The sequence below is a fragment of the Dermacentor albipictus genome, chromosome 1 (assembly GCF_038994185.2).
Source record: "Dermacentor albipictus isolate Rhodes 1998 colony chromosome 1, USDA_Dalb.pri_finalv2, whole genome shotgun sequence".
Lineage (NCBI taxonomy): Eukaryota > Metazoa > Arthropoda > Arachnida > Ixodida > Ixodidae > Dermacentor > Dermacentor albipictus.
This window is the reverse complement of record NC_091821.1, coordinates 141,815,420-141,834,073: the sequence shown is the minus strand read 5'-3', so window position 1 is coordinate 141,834,073 and position 18,654 is coordinate 141,815,420. Positions and strand designations below refer to the sequence as shown.

Here is an 18,654-nt window from a genome sequence, read left to right as displayed (position 1 = left end):
CACGTTAGTGGCTGCATTTGTGTTCTGTGGGCTGTATAGCTAAAGGTAACGATGGACTTGCACCTTCTACTTGGTATAAGTGCATCGACTGAACAATGCCAAGGCTATGCAATCAAGAGTCTAGTACGCCTCGTCATTCTGCACAAAATTGAAATGTGCAAAAGGGGCAAAACAGGGGAAAGCTAATACTGTACTAGCGCGTTGCTGTAGCAAGAATCCCATTGATTGCCCTCAAGCTTTTTTATCTATGCAGGCTGTGACAAAACTTAAGAAGAGTATTCTTGCATTTTAAGTACTGTTAGTATAGAAGCCATAATTTGCTACTTTTATGTTTCCAGGAACTTTGTTGCTTGTTGATCTTGAAGAAGAATACTTTCCTGAGGAGCTGGCCAAGCTGCGTCGTGACGTAGAGAATGGGTTGTCATTGGTGGTGTTTGCCGACTGGTACAATGTTTCTGTCATGCGCAAGATCAAGTTTTTTGATGAGAATACACGCCAGTGGTGGATGCCTGACACTGGAGGCTCAAATGTTCCAGCGATCAATGACTTGTTGTCATTCTGGAACATTGGCCTAGGTGACCATGTCTATGAAGGGGAGTTCACCATTGGAGACCATAAAAGTAAGCCAACCTTAAGCGTGACTCGATATGCAGTTGCTTACAGTAGGCACCTGAATGCCAGTCCTCGGTCATGAACAAGAAAAATAAGGGGATCTGAGGGGCTCGTTTTTTTTTTTACTTACAACCATACAAATAACCATACACACAATGAAGCATGGTGCACCATACCGTTGAATTACACCACATTCTTTCATTCTTATAGAAGCTATGTTTGTTTATTCTAGTTTATTTACAACCTGTTCATGAGTAAACATTGCCATGTTAATGTCATAATTGCTGTGGAGTGCTTCTCTCTGGTTGGCAGTTATCATGTTAACCTTCAGTGAGTGCAAAAACCATTCATAGTTGAACTCATAAAATTTATCATCCCTACTGTTTGAATGGCTTTAATTTAGAGCAGGCAAGCTGAAGAACTTTTAGGTTAAAAGTGGTACAAAAAAAGTATATACAGTCGAATCAAAGATTATAACGAAGTCGCATCAGATGCGAAAATACGTTCATTATATCTTATATCCATCGTAAGCATACACACAGATATTGAGTGAAAAGGTGAAATCGTGATCAGATCTGTGCAAAGGCAATGCAGACGACGAGCCAACAGTTGGTCTCCTGCAGATTTTTATGGCCTGTCAGCGTCTTGCCGTGCCGATAAGAGGCCTGAGAAGAACAATTACATGCACGTATGCTGCACCACCACAAATGCACAATCATGTTATCAATTGTTATTACTATATAATTCTTTTATTACTTCTGATTCAGTCTCTAACAATATTTGGTGAGCTTATTAAAGCCCATTCATGCCAAATCCAAGATGGTTGTGATGAGTGCATGTTGTATGTGCCCACTAGTTAGCCATTTGAACATTTTCTACAGGGCAGACTCATTATCTCTTATGGATTACTGTAAACATATTAAGTTTAATTAAGAGAATTTTTAATATAACAGAATGGCAAAGAAATTGTAAGAACAGAATATGTTCCAATATTGTGCCAACTAAGTGTGTAGCTATTTAAGTGCTTTGTCTTTTGTAGGTCTCTGTGTTTCTTTTTCTGTCTTGTTTATGGGCTCTTTGTTTTGCAGTGTACTATGCCTCTGGTACAAGCATTATCAAGTTTCCAGAGAATGGTCTTCTGATTCAGAGGTCCCTCACCAATCAAGGTTTGAATTGTATTCTGGCTGTGGGTCTGAATTCTACTCTGTTCTTGATTGTGGTGGACTAGGGCAAACTGCCCAAGACAGGCTGGCCAACGATCTGTTGGAGAGATCTATCTTTGTCAAGAGGGCCTCATCGTCTGCTGCCTGTTCTGTAGTTAATTTAGGTGTGGCAACAAGGTGTTGTTGAGGACGACAGAAATCTACAGAGACTTAAACAGAGGAAAGGCATGAAAACTGCCACATTGTGTTTCTAGACAATGTTGTCACTCATCATGAAAAATATGCACATTCTTCGTGAAGTAAGAAAGGCAAGAAGAAACAGAAAATTATTTGGAATGTGGGGACAAAATAGAAAAATGTCGAGGGAGGTAGTGATGTGGGGTGGGCCACCGGTGAAATCATGTGTTCACAACAGTTTTCTTTCTCTCTTTCTTTTTTTAAATACATTTTTTCAGACTTACCAGGGCAGAAACTGAATTATCCCCACAAAGCTGAATGCAGTGTTCTTTCTACACCGAGTTGGATACCTCAGAATTCTTATATAGGCACGGAAAACTTAAAGCAAGGCCTATAGTAGCATTTTTTATTCACCAGAGCGAGTTTTCAGTTATTGATAGCTGAGTAAACCATTTAATAATTCATTCATTGCTATACTAATATATCTTCACTCGTGTAACATTTCATTGTTTTTTTGTATGAATAAACTCTCCATTGCAAGAAATAAATGGGAACTTCCTGTAATTGTATGTTTCAGTATCATTTTGTACTTGGGTGAAGTGAACAGAAGGTGACTAAACAGCACCCTTTGTTACATTTCAGGCCAAGAAGTGTTGGAGAAGAAGGCAGATCATGTGGAAGGGGTTCCTATCCTTGGTTTACTGCAAACTGGCAGTTCCAAGACTTCTGGGCGCATTGCTGTCTATGGAGACTCTAATTGCATTGACACTACCCACATCCAGAAAGGTTCTTGTTTTCTTCATGTTTTCTTTTAAATGGCTGGTCGTTAAACGATGCTTGTCAGTGAGGGCTTGGGGTTTCATTGCAAAGTGAGATGTGTCATTCTTCATTCCTGTGCCATGGCATCGTGTCGCCATGTTTACTGTGTTTTCATGCATATATTTGCAGGGACATGGAATGCATAATGCGCCTGTCTCAGTATCTGTGTCAAAAGATTATTGTTTCCCTATTTCTTTACAGATTGCTATTGGCTGTTGCATGCACTGGTTCAGTACTCAACAACAGGCCTGATTGCACCTTTCTTTGAAACCACCAATGCCGCTGTGCTTCCCAGTGATCCAGTGCTGCCAAAACGAATGGAAGGTATAGACATCATATTCTTATTTTACTTATACTAAATAAAGAATGCATCTAAGTTGTAAGGTCCACTTACTCTTTTTCTCAAGAGTAGAATGAGCTACCAGCTGCTGGTACGGTTTATGCGGATACAAAACACATTATGTTCAATGGCCGCTGAGTCAGGAATTTGACTTTACTGCTTTTAAAACGAAACTACTGTTTAAGCGGGTACAGTTTAATGAGGTCTTACTGTACCAAAAGAAGCTATCGTTACCATGAGAAGAGCTTTCTCAATTATGCAATTGAGCTTTCTCCTCCCCAGCAGATTTTAGGGAGTGGTTGTCAGGTGATTTGTACAGAGGTCAAGAGACATTATTTGTGTTTTATAGGAAACCGTCTGTACCGGTACTCCAAGGTCTTCCAGAACCACCCTGGGGTACCAGAGCTGCGGGCATTGCCTCCGTGCCAAACGCTGAATTGGGCGGTGCCACAGCCACTCAATGAATCGGCACCCAGGTGACCATCTTTTAACCACATTGTGAAAATGACAGGAAAAATGGAAGTCCAAATGAACAAAGCACTGACTCATAACTAATTTATTCAAACAACCTTCGTCCTTATGTGTTGCTTTCAAAGGTAGGAAACACTTAAAAAGAAAAGTCTAGAATAACGTAAAAGCTACCGTGAGCAGTAGTGCACAACCCTTTTGGCGTGCTACTAATTGAGTATATTTTAGTTGCGAGTCAGTTCTTGTGTTTCTCTGCATTTCTTTTTTTTTTTTTCACAATACTTATCATTGTTTTTTTTTTTTTTTCATACTGTAAAACCATCAACCTGCCCAACTATCAGTTTTGTTGTAGTTTGAAAGTAAACCTAGCCTGACCTAGCCTATCCCATCCCAGCCCTGCCCAAACTAAAGGTGTGCTCTAATAGGGGAACAGTTGAAGGATTTTGAACAGTTAAGAAGTGCTGGCATATGAGATTGTGCCAACCTTAAAAGCCTTAGAATTCAAAACAGGTCTGTCTGGAATGCAAGCAAAACCTTTTGAAATTCATAGTAAATTAATTGGCTAAGAGAACTCATTGTTTCATTTCATTTTTCATTTCATTTTATTTGGGCATATTGGGGGCCAAGGTATTGGGGGCCAAGGTAAAAGCTGCTTATTGGCTGCTTGAGCGGTCCCTGGCCCCCTTTACATATTGGCAGACCGGTGGCAAAGAACACTTTCAGAAATGAAAAAAAAAAAAACAGTGGGTTACATCGATTAAAGGTCGTAATTACATTTCTTTCACTGTAAATGCACATGGTTTCACTGTACCATGGTGATTTAAATCATAGTTTTTGCCAGACAGATGAGCTCCGATGGTGTCAGGGCATGGATGTCAATGCCGGCTTCTAGATAAGAATTTAGTAGCCGTGGCAAGGTGTCTGCGACCGTTTGATGGCCGTAATTTGTTCTTGAAAAAGGTATGAGCCAATTTTCATGGCTGCGCGTGTCATATGTGGGTGTATTTTCTTTTAAGTTTGCTATATTTGTTGTTAAGTTGCTTCCATCTTTTACCTGAAAGTAGCAGGTGCGTCGGAGAATTTGTTTGTAGAGATGTTGACTTTTTGTTATGTTGTACTTTGTGAAAAGACCTTCAGTGTTCGAATTGTACGGCACATTCGAAATAGGGCGCATTATTATTTTTTTTTTTTTTCATCAGTAGTATTTTAGAGAGATTGGAAGCTGATGTGCCCCATACAAGGTGGCAAGAATTTACATGCGAGACAAACAGTGCATTATAAATGATCAATTTAGCTGACGTTGGTAAAAGGTACTGATTTCGATCTAGTATACCTGTTATGCGGCTCAGTTTCTGGAGTATAAAATCCACGTGAGCGTCCCATTGCAATATGTCGGTATAGTGTACGTTTACCACATCAACAACCTCTATATTCTCAGAGTTGTAAAATATCTTGTGGGTCAATGGAGTACACGCACTTCTTGTTTTAAAGATGACTACTTGTGCTTTATTGGAGTTTACTTTTAAAAAGTTGTCCTGGCTCCATTTGAGAGATGGGTTAAGAGATTGTTCGCTGCACCAATGAGGCCTGTATAAGAGTTGCTTGATAAGAAGACACTTGTATCATCTGCGTAGTTTATGAATTTTGCTTCTCGGTGGATAAGAACTATGTCATTTATGTACATGTTAAATAGAAATGGACTAAGGATATATCCCTGAGGGACACCTGTTTGTATTTGTTGTGTAGATGATATGCTAGTGTTTATAGACACACATTGCTGCCAATTTCTAAGGTAGGATGTCAGTAACTGAAGAGGAAGGCCTCTGATGCCATATCTGTCAAGCTTAAGTATTAGGAGGTCATGATATATGCAGTCGAACGCTTTTGTGAAGTCTATGAATAGACCAATTACAAGTAACTTATTTTCAAAGTTTTGCAGTATGTATTCTTTCTGTGCTACAAGTGCTAGTTCTGTTGATTTACCTTGTTGAAAACCATATTGAGCATCTGTCATTAGTTTGTTTCTTGCTGAAAGACGTTAATTGGTTAATGATTTTTTTCAAGACCTTTAGAAAACTGCGGGAGAATAGATATTGGGCGGTAATTTTTTATATTGAGCTTGTCACCTTCCTTATATAACACAGTTACTTTCGCGATTTTAATTTTTTCAGGAAAACTACCTGATGTTATGCATAAATGATAGATATAAGCTAACACTGGTGCAATGTCACAAATGACATGTTTGATAGGTCTTATTTGGAGGCCATCAGCATCGCAGCTACATGAATTTTTCAGTTTGAGAAAAACTGAACAAACCTTGGTAGGGGTTGTCGCTTGAAAAAAGATAGTGTGCATAGTTGCAGGGAACTGAAATGTATATGGTGGGCTTTGTGATCAATAGGAATCAGTGTCTGTAAAGTAATCATTAAATGCGTTAACTAAATGATCTCCGGTTAAAAGGCATCTGTTTACAGAAACTTTCTTTATAGGTTCAGTGTTTTGTTTGCGTCCCATTAGCTCATTTAACTTGTTCCACATCTTCTCTATGTCCCTCACATGAAGAAAATGTACGTAAATAATAGCGATTTCTTGTATTTCTTGGCTCTTTATTTTACTTATTTCTAAATATCTTGAAGCATTTTAGATCTTCACCGTTCCAAGATTTTATAAACTGGCATAAAGCTTATCTCTTTTCTTTATTTTAGAAGCTCTTTGGTGATCGAAGGTATCCGAAATGCTTTGTGGTTTCTTTTCTTGTGTATGAAATGTTGTGCATAAACAGCTGAAAATTTCTTTAAGGAAATGTTGTATGCTGGCTCAGCATATCTTTTTCGGTTTCATTTGCTCTTGTGTGGATAAACATAACTATTGGCATGTGGTCACTAAGAGGACAGTTTAAGACTCCTCTAGTTACTAAGAATGGATTATAGTTTGTTATAAAAAGATCAAGAGTAGTTTTCATTGTTTGTTATTCTCGTGAAGGTCTCAACTGCATTTATACATCCGCTTAACACAAAAATTCTTTGAAATATCGTTTTCCTAGCACCATCGGAACTGATATCAATGTTGAAGTCTTCTCCTAAGACCACTTTATATTTGTTTTCTGGCACAAATTCTAGCATGCTCTCTAAAAAAATGAAAAAGGTTCCAATAAACAATGCGGCAGCGGCAACATACTGCAAAGAGTACACCCGGTGTTTGGACACACAACATTTCAGTTTTCTGTCATACAAGAATACTCGGCTAACAGTTCACAGGATAGAGAATTATCTATCAAAACGGATACTCCTCCACCGTAACGTGAGGTTTGGTTTTTATGAAATACTTTTTCGCAAGGCAGGCAAAAGACATCAGAGCAATACCATGTTTCGTTTAGCATGACTACATTGCACCGACTATTTATATCGGAAAAAAAAGTTTCTAATTCAGGTAGCTTGCTGGAGACTTGATCGAATGTTCATATGTATGAAAGACAGCCCCTTCTTTTGAGTGGCCAAGGACGTGAACCAATCCTCCTTGCCAATATATCCCAAATAATTCATTTCGCCAAAGAGTCAAATGATAGCAACAAGAAGTTGGCGTTCATTCCAATAGAGCACGAAGATCATTTTCATCCGTAACGGCATTTGCCGATTCACCGTTTGCCCTACGCATGAGAACTTTTCCGTTTGAGTGCCGCACGAACTTGTATCCCACCTCCTTTGCCCATACTTTGGCAGTGGCAAGGAGTTTCCTCGTGGGAGAGGCTAGGTTTTCGTTAATGAAGATGTTGCCCTGGCTGTCCCTTAAGGCTCGCCTTTTGGCAATCCATGCATACCTCAGTTCCTGCTGTGCAAGGCGGACAATAATTCCGCGCATTTTTCCTTGCTTTGCCAGAAGCCTATAAACTGCCACATTTTCTTCAGATAGAGGTTGAAGTTCAAGCTTCTGTGCAAGTCATTTACTTTTTTGCGTAGGTTTTCACCATCAGCCTCACGTACACCCTGTATTTCAATGTTAAGATGTCTGCTATGCCACTCAAGTGTGTCTATGTCAGCCTGAATCTGACTGAGCTCCCTAGGGGAAGCGCACTTCTCTGTTTTTTCTACTTTTCGTTTGACAGTGTCTAATTCCTTTTCGTGGCTTTCAAGGCCTTCTTTGAATTTCATTAAAGTGATCAGAAAGTGTTTGGATGGACTGTTCAATCCCGTCTACCTTGTTTGGCAGACTAACAAGTAAGTTTAATTTCTGGTCCATTTCAGCAAGTTTTTTTATTATTTCATTTTCATTCTTACACACTTTGGCAGAGGAGGAGCTTTTACTTCCTGTAGGTTTGCAAGACTCGCACTTCCAAGACTTTTGAATTGATCTCTTTTGCCCTTAATGGCACTTTTGGCAACGCCAGAGTAGGTACCGCTATGATATGAAAATTCACCTTGTGAACAAGTCAGAAACAATTCGCCTTCATCTATCACAGAGCGACATTCACAGCAATGCGACATAGTTTACAACTGTACAGGTCTATGGCTTTCCAAAATAGGGCAATAAAAACAACAAATGGACACAAATTTGTAGATTGGCTGTAGCGGAAAGAGCGCGTTGCAAGATGAGTAATGTAGAGAAAGAAACCAATCTGGGAAACACAGAATGAGCGATAAGTGCCGTGTCCTATGCACTACACCACCACAGCCAATATGATAGGAAACGCCCCCGGCTCTGTTACGAGCTGCGCTTCGTCGACGACGATGGCCGCACATGTGGTCCGGCTTGCGAACAGATGGCGTGAAGTTTAAATGTCCAGGTTAGCAGAGGCGATGAAAATGCTTTTGGCAAGTAGCATAGTACTGAGGATGGAAGCAGCTGGGCAGGTCCAAGAAAAGTTGTACAACAGGCCTGTTGTAGTAGCGTTGGGTCCCCAGCCAACCTGGGAAACACAGAAAGAGCGATAAGTGCCATGTCCTTTGCACTCCACCGCCACGGCAACATAGTGAGGATTAAAAAAGAAAGGTTCTTTTTAGTGGCAGTGGCATTTAAACTGTGTCAGCTGTGCCCAGATACACCAGACAGCACAATGTGCTGACCAGTGGGTTATCATCCATGCACATGTAGTGATCTTTAATGCACAATCTGGACAAGCAGGCTTGGAGAGTTATTAAAAAACTCATTATAATAGCATAAACTATTATAATTAGTTTTTTTTTCCTAAACAATAATCTAATAGTAACTTTTAACGGCTACTTTCTCCACTATCGTGTCCGCGTCTAGAAAAAAAATATCATTGTCAGCATTGCCTCCAGTGTCGTCGTCACCTTCCACAGCTGGCTCGTTAGCGCCCTTCGGTGCTACCGCGCGAACGCACTCGTGGCACTGCTCCTGTGTTAGGGGTCATCATTAAAAATTAATTAAGAAAAACAATGATATAGCGAATAATTGCGAAGGACTTTAATGAACCGTCAAGATTTACCGAGTTATAAACACCAGGGGCTGCACATTTCAGCTTCGCTCGTTAACCATCTGTACGGAGTGCTTGCGGAGTCAGTTTCTTGCCCCCTCGACTACAGCTGCCCTTAAAAGTCCCGAGCTCGCATTATAATTGTAATACTAATTTTTTTTTCTTAAGGGCGCAGACCCCTCCCTCACATTATTTTCATAGTTGCATTATACTCTTGTAAATACTCTACATCACATATGTTGCTCTTGGAAATAAGAGAAAATAGTCCACTTCAGTGAGAAACAGGTACCATTAGTAACATCTTTGTGCGCCTTGAAATAGTACTACCTAGTTCCATTGACAAAAGGAAAAGATCAACAGTGTTTCAACAGTGTGTCTCAGGCTGTAGCCAACATTTCAACAAGAACAAGTTTTTATCTTTGCTGGGGCACATCTTGACGAGTACGAAAGCTTGTCAAAATGTTGGCCTGAGAGATCCCTTGTTTCACCACTGCGTATCACTTTGCCCCCCATCTTTCTGTGAACCTGTATAGTAAAGAAAAAAAAAAAGTATTTTAATCCCTTAAGACTGGATACAGGGATCAAATCACAAAATTCTCATGAAAAATCAAATTTTAGAAAAGGGCAGATTCAGATTCTGCATGACCATTTCTATCACATCAAAAATGTTTTCCGCCAAAAACGGTCTCAAAGTGTGCCTAAAAAATTGTTTTTCTGACCTTGGGTAGCAAACATCTGGCTGAAATCTGCGCAAGAATGGCCAATTTCCGAGCATGATACCTCCACACCTTCATCGCCGCTCATGAAAAATTTGGTATCACTGGAACGGTTGTTTCATCGAAGTACTTCTTCCAATGGAACTACATGTTTACGATAAAAAATAAACACACAAACGTGAAAAATACAGGGGCCTCCACGAAGCCACAACTAGGTGCCGATTAGTCACTTCAGTCACGTGGTACTCAGCATGCCCTGACATTGGCTGCTAAAAGGCACGCCGTTTCTCTGGTCGTCTGCTCCGTGCACGCTTTGAGAAAACTCTGTAGTTTGCGAATCCACTGCTGCTGTATGTTCTGCATTTTCGTCAACTTTTCTGTTACTTGAGGCTTCGTATGTGTGCCAGCAAAAGAGAGTCACATGGGCCAGAAGTACAGGACGAAGTATGCTTACAGGAAGCGTAAACGCAAGCCTCCTCTTCCAAAAAGAAGCGGTCAGCAGCAACTGAATTGGACAAACCGAGGACCGTGTCGCTATTCGGTCAGACCAATGTGTCGTCGGTCGGAAGCCAACCTGCACTCGGAATCGATGCCCGGCAGTGCATCTGAAGACTCGGCACCGTCAACTAGTTGCGACGTAGCGGTGCAGCTCTGATGCAGGAGAAGTTCCATTTTCAAGGCAGCAGGTGATGATGCGATGCCAGCTTTCTAGGACGATGGCGAACGTTTGCCTAACTGCAGTTGCATCATTCAGAGGCACCTGCGCTCGGGATCAATGCCCGGCAATCAATCTGAAGACCTGGCGCCGTCAACTATCTGTGACATTGCGGTGCAGTTTCGGCACGGGCAAAGTTCCATTTTTGCGATGATGAGTGACGATGGGGTGCGAGCTATTCAGGACGATGGCGAACTTTAGCCCAAGTGGTGTGGGATTCTCACCCGTGCTCTTGGGACAAAGCAACGGCAACGCAGTAGTGCAAACAATCACAAGGGCATTTATTGCACCTTTCATAGACTAATGCCTGCTAGCTGAGTTGCTATCCACAAAACATGCCGATGGGCACGCGACAAATCGCGGAAGTCTGACTTACCACGACCGGATAACGAGGGAATTTGTTCGCCCCATGCTGGACACCAACGCCTGGTCATTTGCGCGTACGGTCACGCGAACTGTGGTGCGTTCGAACGTGTTCATTCATTCTGGGGTAGGCTTCGCGAGACGGCCTCGCAGAAGCATGGATCAGCGCACACGCAGAACGTCTGCGCCGCTTGCCGACCTTGAGCCAAAGAGGAAGAGCCTTCTCCTTTTTGCGCCCAAGTAACCCCGCCGTTAGGTGGCGTTAGCAGAGCAACACTCACGCCATCTCTCGTACTGCGCTTCAACCAGACCGACTGCCACTGGCACTAAGCCACGCGGCGAAGCCGGATTACAGGAGACGGGAGCTATGCGAGAAAACAACATATCAGGGGACACATGAGAGTCGCGCATCCCCACATCCCCCCAACCTTAAATCACTACATATTCTGGAGAAACATGTCGCACGGTCTAACATCAACGCATGCTTCACAAACAAGGTAGTACATGCAACAGTGGCCACGCCGAGGAAATGTCCACACGTCCATAACATGCGAGCCGACATTGTCCCGGCAGCAACTCAGCAGACTCGACAGCACGATTCCAGGCCAGGACTCCGGAAACGGCGATGCAGTAGTCCGTACGAGCAAGCGTCGCTCGCGCCGACGCACCCTGCTGGCGAGAGCCGCAGTAGCTGTTGGTGACTGCCGGCTCTTTTCTCCGCCGCCAAGGGTTGCAAGCTGGATACAAGGCGGCCGCCAAAGTCGCTGCGCCAAACTGGCCACAGCATCACCATTGCCTGGCGTGACTTGATCGTAGTCCGGGGCAGCAGCATAGATGATGTGCAGGTGACAGCAAACCAGGGGTGACTCCACTCACGATGCATACCACTCAATGCACTCGGCAAACACTAAAGTAGTGCAAGGGAGAAGAATTCTGCATGCGCATCGCCCACGTGGTACAGTGTTCAACTCGGCTAGCAAAAGATTGGGCGGCTAGTCAGATGCTAAGTTCACGTGAACGAAGCTCGCTTCCTTGAGTCGAACGAGTAATTTCAATTCGTGCGAAGTTAACAAGAATGAGGGAAGCAAAGTGCAACACCTCAATGCCACAGTCCACCAGGTTGTGTCCCTCCACATGCGACAGGCAGCTTCGTAAAGCCTTAGGCCTAAAGCATCGCCACCCTGACAACAACCGGCATCCAAAAAAACAGGCAGCTGCTAGGAGACAGCTCTGTTAAGTGGTCCTACCCCGCTCAGTGCACACAGCATCCGAGTTGACGGTGTCGGAGCGCCCAGTGCCAGGCCGCAATACCAACCAGCCCGTAGCGGCACATGCGGCCTGCGGCTACCCGGCTTCCAGAGCCACGACTTCATCAGAGTCAAAGAGATAGAAGAAGCTATTTACATAAGAAATTCGGACCACCCACGAGGCTTCCGTACTCACTTGCTTCAGGCTTGCCAATGCTCCGCGGACGCTAAGCCTCTCTCTCACAGGATGTAGACCACGTGGATCTCGTACCAATAAATGTCATAAAAAAAATCATTTGCGAAAAGGCTTAGCATGTTGAAAAGTTCAAACACACTACAGCCACCATCACCTCGCTCAAGAAAGCACGCCGCCGACGCTAGCGATCAAAATCCACGCTAGCCTTATGCTTCGGTTCAAACAAAGGTCTTGAACGAAGCAAAACTGTTAAAACTATCGTCCGATGCCCCAAGACACCCCACGTTAGGCATCAGATGTGGGGTTCTCACCCATGCTCTAGGGACAAACGAACGACAACACAGTAGTGCAAACAGTCATAAGGGCATTTATTGCACCTTTCATAGACTAATGCCTGCTAGCTGAGTTGCTATCCACAAAACATGCTGATGGGCGCGCAACAAATCGCGGAAGTCTGACTCACCGTGACCGGATAACGAGTGAATATGTTCACTCCATGCTGGACACCAACACCTGGTCGCTCACGCAATCGGTGGCGCGTTCGAACATGTTTGTCTATTCCGGGGTAGGCTTCCCGAGACGGTCTCGCAGAAGCATGGATCAGCGCACGCACAGAACGTCCGTGCCGCTTGCCAACCCCGAGCCAATGAGGAAGAACCTTCTCCTTTTTGCACCCAAGTAACCCGGCCGTTATGTGGCATTAGCACAGTAACACTCGCGCCATCTCTCGTACTGCGCTTCAACCAGACTGACTGCCGCTTGTACCAAGCCACGCGGCGAAGCCAGATTACAAGAGACGGGAGCCATGTGGGAAAACAACATATCAAGGGACGCGTGAGAGTCGCCCATCTCCACAGTGGAAACAGTTCAGGTGCATCTGGAACTTCATTTTGTGTCCTTGGAAGCAGCCGAGAAGCAAGCATGCAGTGTCCACAAAACACTTCGCGTGGTGTCAACGACAGAGCACAAGTTCAGGTTCGCGCAGCGGACAGAGGAAGAATTGGCCCCAAAAGAGGATCAGTTCACATTAATACAGGCTGGTGCAATGAATTCACTAATAGGGCCTGCACTCTGCCTAAATTGCCTTCAAAACAGTTTGTTAGTGCAGCATGATACAACATTGGGCTTAGCAGTAAAATTGGTGCTTTTCTGTGCTGCTTGTGGCCCTATTGATTCACATTGATCGTCAAAAACAAATTCTGAAGGAGGGGCTTTTGAAGTCAATATAAGAGCTATGCAAGGTATCAAGACCATTGGAAAAGGGCCCAATAACCCTGAATGACTTCTGGGCTACAATAAACATCTCACATCGTAAGCTGCATCAAAAAACCTATCAGGAACATCTAAAAAAAGCTTTCAAACCTGGAGCAGAGGAAGCTGCATGCTGTACTTGCAGTAAAAGATATCTACAAGATGCAGCCATCCAGCCCAAATAATATCACGGTAGTTTATGATGGCACGTAGCTTATGCGAGACCACAGCTCTCACATTGGTGTAGGCTGCATTATTGAATTTTATGCCGGGCAGGATTGCATCATGCTTTCTAACTTCTGCCTAGGGTGCTGTCAGTGACCAGCAGAAAGTGACCTTAGCTTTGACACTTAGATTGAGCAACATCAGTGCCAGAAAAATACAGACGTTGGCTCAGGAGAAATGGAGGTGGAAGCTGCACTGGTGCTTTTCAGGCGCTCTTTCAGCAGCTATGGCCTTTGCTAGACGAGTATCATATGGAATGGCGACAGCCAAACATATCTTGCACTCTGCAAAGATTAGTTATATGGCTTTGTGCCCCTGAATAAGGAAGACTGCGTAAGTCATGTGCAGCAGAGAATGGGCACCGCTCTCCTCACACTGGTGACAAGGGCTAAGAAAGGGGAGGCATTGGGTGGGAAAGGTGGGGGTCACGCAGGACCTAATTAAAAAACTGACCAGCTACTACGGTTTAGCCTTGCACAGCAACACAGATGTCAGTGACATGCAAAAGGCCATTATGGCCACTTTTTATCACATGACTTCTACAGATGACGAGCCTCATCATGAGCTGTGCCCACATGGCCCTGATAGTTGTGCAGGCATTGGTCAGCACAGGCCACAATGGAGCCGCCACCGCCTCATAAATGCAAGCTGTCGAGATGAGTAGCAGAGGCATTGCTGCCTGTCTACCAATGCCTGTCTCACCTTCAACTGCTGGAGAGGCGCAAGGACAACAAGACACAGAATGCGGCAGAAAGCCTGCATTCAGTCATCTGGCCAATGACTTCAAAGTATCAGCACGCTTCATTGTTGGCAGTGGAGACTGCAGTACATGAAGCAGTTGCATGCTGCAACTTTGGGAACTTGCATGCCTACACTGAAATATACAAGTCTGTAGGCATCAAACCTGGTAGCCTCACCCAAAACATGTGCCATCACTCTCATGAACACCGCAGGCAAGAAAGCCACTGATAGTAAATGTACAGACATATATAACCGTGTGTTTGTTTCTGTTTTCACAGACAAAGCAGACTTATCATTGCCCGCTCTGCCTAGCGTAACACTTTCAGCAATGACATCAATCGAATTCACTTCGCAAGGCATCATGAAACTTATATACAGAATTAAACTCTCATCAGCCACTGGAGTCGACGAAATCAACTCAAAAATACTAAAAAATGCAAAACATATTTCAGCCATGTATCTTTCATAACTGTTTTCTCAGTCACTTTCAACAGGAACCCTACCGGACAACTGGAAGGTAGGGAGGGTCATTCCAGCTCATAAATAAGGTATAAAAGATTCTCTGTTAAACTAGCGTCCCATCTCCTTAAGGTGCAGCTCCGGCGATTTTTTTGACCATGTCAATGTAATAGAATATTTAGGTTCCCGAGACTCCCCCCCATCACGCGTCTGAAAGCAAAATTGTTTCGCAAATTCGAAACATAATTTTAAATAAGCAAAAAAGCGCAAAAATGAAACCGAAACCTGACTAAGCAGCCGAGCGAACCTCTTCGTGATATGTCACGGGTGCTGTCTCTACCGGGGAAGGTGCTCAAAGCATGGCGGTCTCGCCCGCTGGCAGTGAAAAGCGGACGCTTGGCTGAATCGTGACCGCGCCGGTTCTTCGGGTGACCATGTCAGCTGCACCATCTCTTCGGATCTGTCAAATATTGACAGGTATGATTCTGACGAATTTAACAGCTGCGAATCGACGTCCGCATTCAACCTGCCATCACGAGAGCTAGCGCCCATGCACTACATATTGTGCTGTAACATGAAGGCCAAGGGTAGCCCAAACCACTGCTACTTGCTATTTTAGGTGTTATACTCGTTCTCAGGGAAACGCTTCGCATGCTCACTGTAAGATGTGGAGCACGACTTTCCGTGTTTGTATCGCGCAAAAACGCCGCTGGCAGTCCAAATCACCGAACAGTGCATTTGTTTACATCAATCAGCAGGTGCAGCGACCACTCAGCGTTCGCTTGAGCTATAATACTAGCTGCTCATCGTTGACATCAAATAATGTGAGAACATATCAAAACAGGCAGATTTTGTGCATATAAGCACCTTTGCATCACTCTGAATCGCGGTGATATGAGCGTCCACGCACATTAGAATACAGTGAGCGGGAGACTGTAGTACGGGAGCGTTATGCTGCCTACTACTTATCATTTTTCATATTCTCTTCATGCACACAATATGTTTCGTAAAGTGGACATAGATGAGGTCTTTGCACGTGTGATCGTTCATTTAGAGAATGCATAATTTTCTCGCGGAAACGCCGATGCCAGTATAGACACCGTTGGCAGCTGAACGAGGCAGTTCTTTACGCTGCTGTATCGAAGGGGCCTGTGCTCGCTGCCCATTTGGGATACGAAGCAAGCAGTGCACCTCAGAAGCTAAATAGTGAGTCGGCATGACAATATGTAAAAATACACCCATCTTCATAGTCGCATTTAATTTAGGAAAGTGCCGGCAAGTGCGGTGGGCAGCTTTCTGTCGAAAATGGCATCATACCAATGTTGATACTGCTCCGTGTCGTCGCTTCTCACTTTTTGTGCGTGCACTGTACGAAATGAGGAATGGTTTATTTCAAATCCGTATGGGCAAAACTGAACCACAGAAGTAGTTTTCATCTTGATGGCTTAATTAGCTTCAGGTCAGTCGCTCAGGTCCGCTAGCAGCAGACGCATGAACTATGCGACTGTGACATATAGGCCAGCAGCAGCCTCGGCTGAACACGATCGGCATTGGCTTAAACCGTGTGTGCGGATGGTGAGGGCTGAAGTTCGTGCAGCCAACAACGCAACACCACTTGCCACCCCCCATCAGTTGCCCGTCCACAGGGACTACAAATTCTCGTGACAGCAACTTCTCACGGAAGCACTAGCTCTCGATCTTCGACTCCTCCGTGCTCTCGTCGCTTTCGTCTGCATGATCCTGGCATGCTCTGAGTGGGACTCCCCTGATGTCATACACAATGTTGCCTGTAACTGAGGAGCAGGTAAGGTAGGGTGTTCAAGGCAGTTTATTAAATTCATTAGTAAAAAATTTATGCAACTCTCAAATTTGATTTTTTGAGGACATGACGGGAGTGTGCAGAGGCACGTACTCAGTGAATTTCATCAACATCCATTGACATCGTAAAATCACCGGAGTTGCCCTTTAACCAGCGTGCCTTGAAAACTTGTGGAACATGCCATTTATTCACAAATCATCAGCTTTCTAGATTTCAACAATTTCCTTCATCCACCTCAGCACGGGTTTCGTAGAGGACTCTCCCGCAAAACAATTGGCAATCTTCACCTCTGACCTACATTCTAACCTTGACCGTAAGCTGCAGACCGATGCATTGTTTTTAGATGTTGCGAAGGCATTTGACAAGGTACCACAGCAACGCCTACTACTAAAACTTGCCGTTTTAAATTTCCACCCTGGTATTCTAGCATGGATTAAAGAATTCCTAACTAACCACTCTCTGTTCGTTTCTATCAACAATCACAGCTCCAGCACTCTCCCTGTAACATCGGGTGTACCGCAGGGATCTGTGCTCGGCCCGCTTCTGTTCCTCATATATATTAATGATCTGGCACTCCAAGTATCGTGTAAAATCCATATCTTTGCCGACGACTGTAATTTATCGTACTGTTACTAACACTTCGGATCAACCTACTCTTCAAGACGACCTTGACCGCGTCCATGAATGGTGTGGCCTCTGGTTAATGACGCTAAACGCTAACAGATGCAAACTGGTCTCATTTCATCATCAACAGACAACCCCTTTATTTTTTCCTGTGCAGTTGCTAACTCACCTATAGAAAGCACCCAGTCATTCAAGTATCTTGGTATCACCCTCTGCAGTGACCTTTCTTGGCGAACACACATTACCGTAATCATATCATCTGCCAGCAGATCTCTAGGATTCATAAAACGTCATCTTCGTCATGCACCATAACACGTGAAACTGCTGGCATACGAAACCCTCATCAGACCTAAACCTGAGTATGCCAGTCTGATCTGGAACCCGCACCAAATATACCTAAAGTATGCACTCGAGTCTGTTCAAAACCACGCCATTCACTTCATCCATTCCTAATATTCGTATAATATCAGCGTTTCATCCCTGAAGACAAACTCCAGTCTCGAAAGCCTCAAAGCTCGCCACCGCATTGCTGGCCTCTGTTTACTCCACAAGTTTTACCATAGCACTCTAAACCAAACACCTTACATTACTCACCCGACCCGCATATCTCACCGCACTGCACATCCGTCTCAGATTGCCTGGCCTCTTTCTCGAACTACGACTTTTTCAGATTTCTTTTTCCCCCGCACTGTTGTGGACTGGAACGCCCTCCCCGCCGATGTAGTCGCCATTAGGTGGCCATTGTCACACACAAATGCTGTAACCACTTATATTATAAGGCAGTGACTTGTATTTATTTGTTGAATATATTAACCACCCCTTATGTAATACCCCCCAGGGGGTCTTTAAGGTGAATAAAGTGAAGTGTGTTTTGACCAAACTGTCCTGCTTGCATAAAGCGTAGCATGACTATGGCTTGATGGATTTTCATGAGGTCTCAAATTACTATTTCATTTTTTTGCTCAAATTTGGCATGACAATAATGACTGTATTACACAAACATGGACATAATGTTCTGTGTAAAAAAAGAATCAGGTTGATAAAAATGCTTGGAGAATGTCACCGCATGAACCATTCCTACTGCTAAAATATAAGAGAAACTGTGGGTTTCTACCATGTTTTCTGTCACGCCAGGCTTTCTGCAAGTTTGGCACAACAATGATGCAAATAAAAATTTGTGAAGTCAAAACTACTGGAGGTATCTTAATCGAACGTTGTAATTAGTCATTCAGCACACTTCCCAATAAGCATGCCAAATTTCTTTGCTCTACTACAAAAAATAAAGAAT

The 18,654-nt window shown here is 43.8% G+C and overlaps 1 protein-coding gene across 2 annotated transcripts in view; it reads left to right on the top strand.

Annotated features, from left to right (window-relative positions):
- Positions 1 to 18,654, top strand: part of S1P (membrane-bound transcription factor site-1 protease) — a 57,562-nt gene that overhangs the window by 29,120 nt on the left and 9,788 nt on the right. For both annotated transcript variants that reach the window (XM_065429486.1, XM_065429487.1), the window contains 5 exons: positions 339 to 620; positions 1,701 to 1,778; positions 2,595 to 2,738; positions 2,973 to 3,095; positions 3,461 to 3,587. In XM_065429486.1, the coding sequence (XP_065285558.1) occupies positions 339 to 620; positions 1,701 to 1,778; positions 2,595 to 2,738; positions 2,973 to 3,095; positions 3,461 to 3,587 (754 nt within the window). The remainder of the gene's footprint in view (positions 1 to 338; positions 621 to 1,700; positions 1,779 to 2,594; positions 2,739 to 2,972; positions 3,096 to 3,460; positions 3,588 to 18,654) is intronic.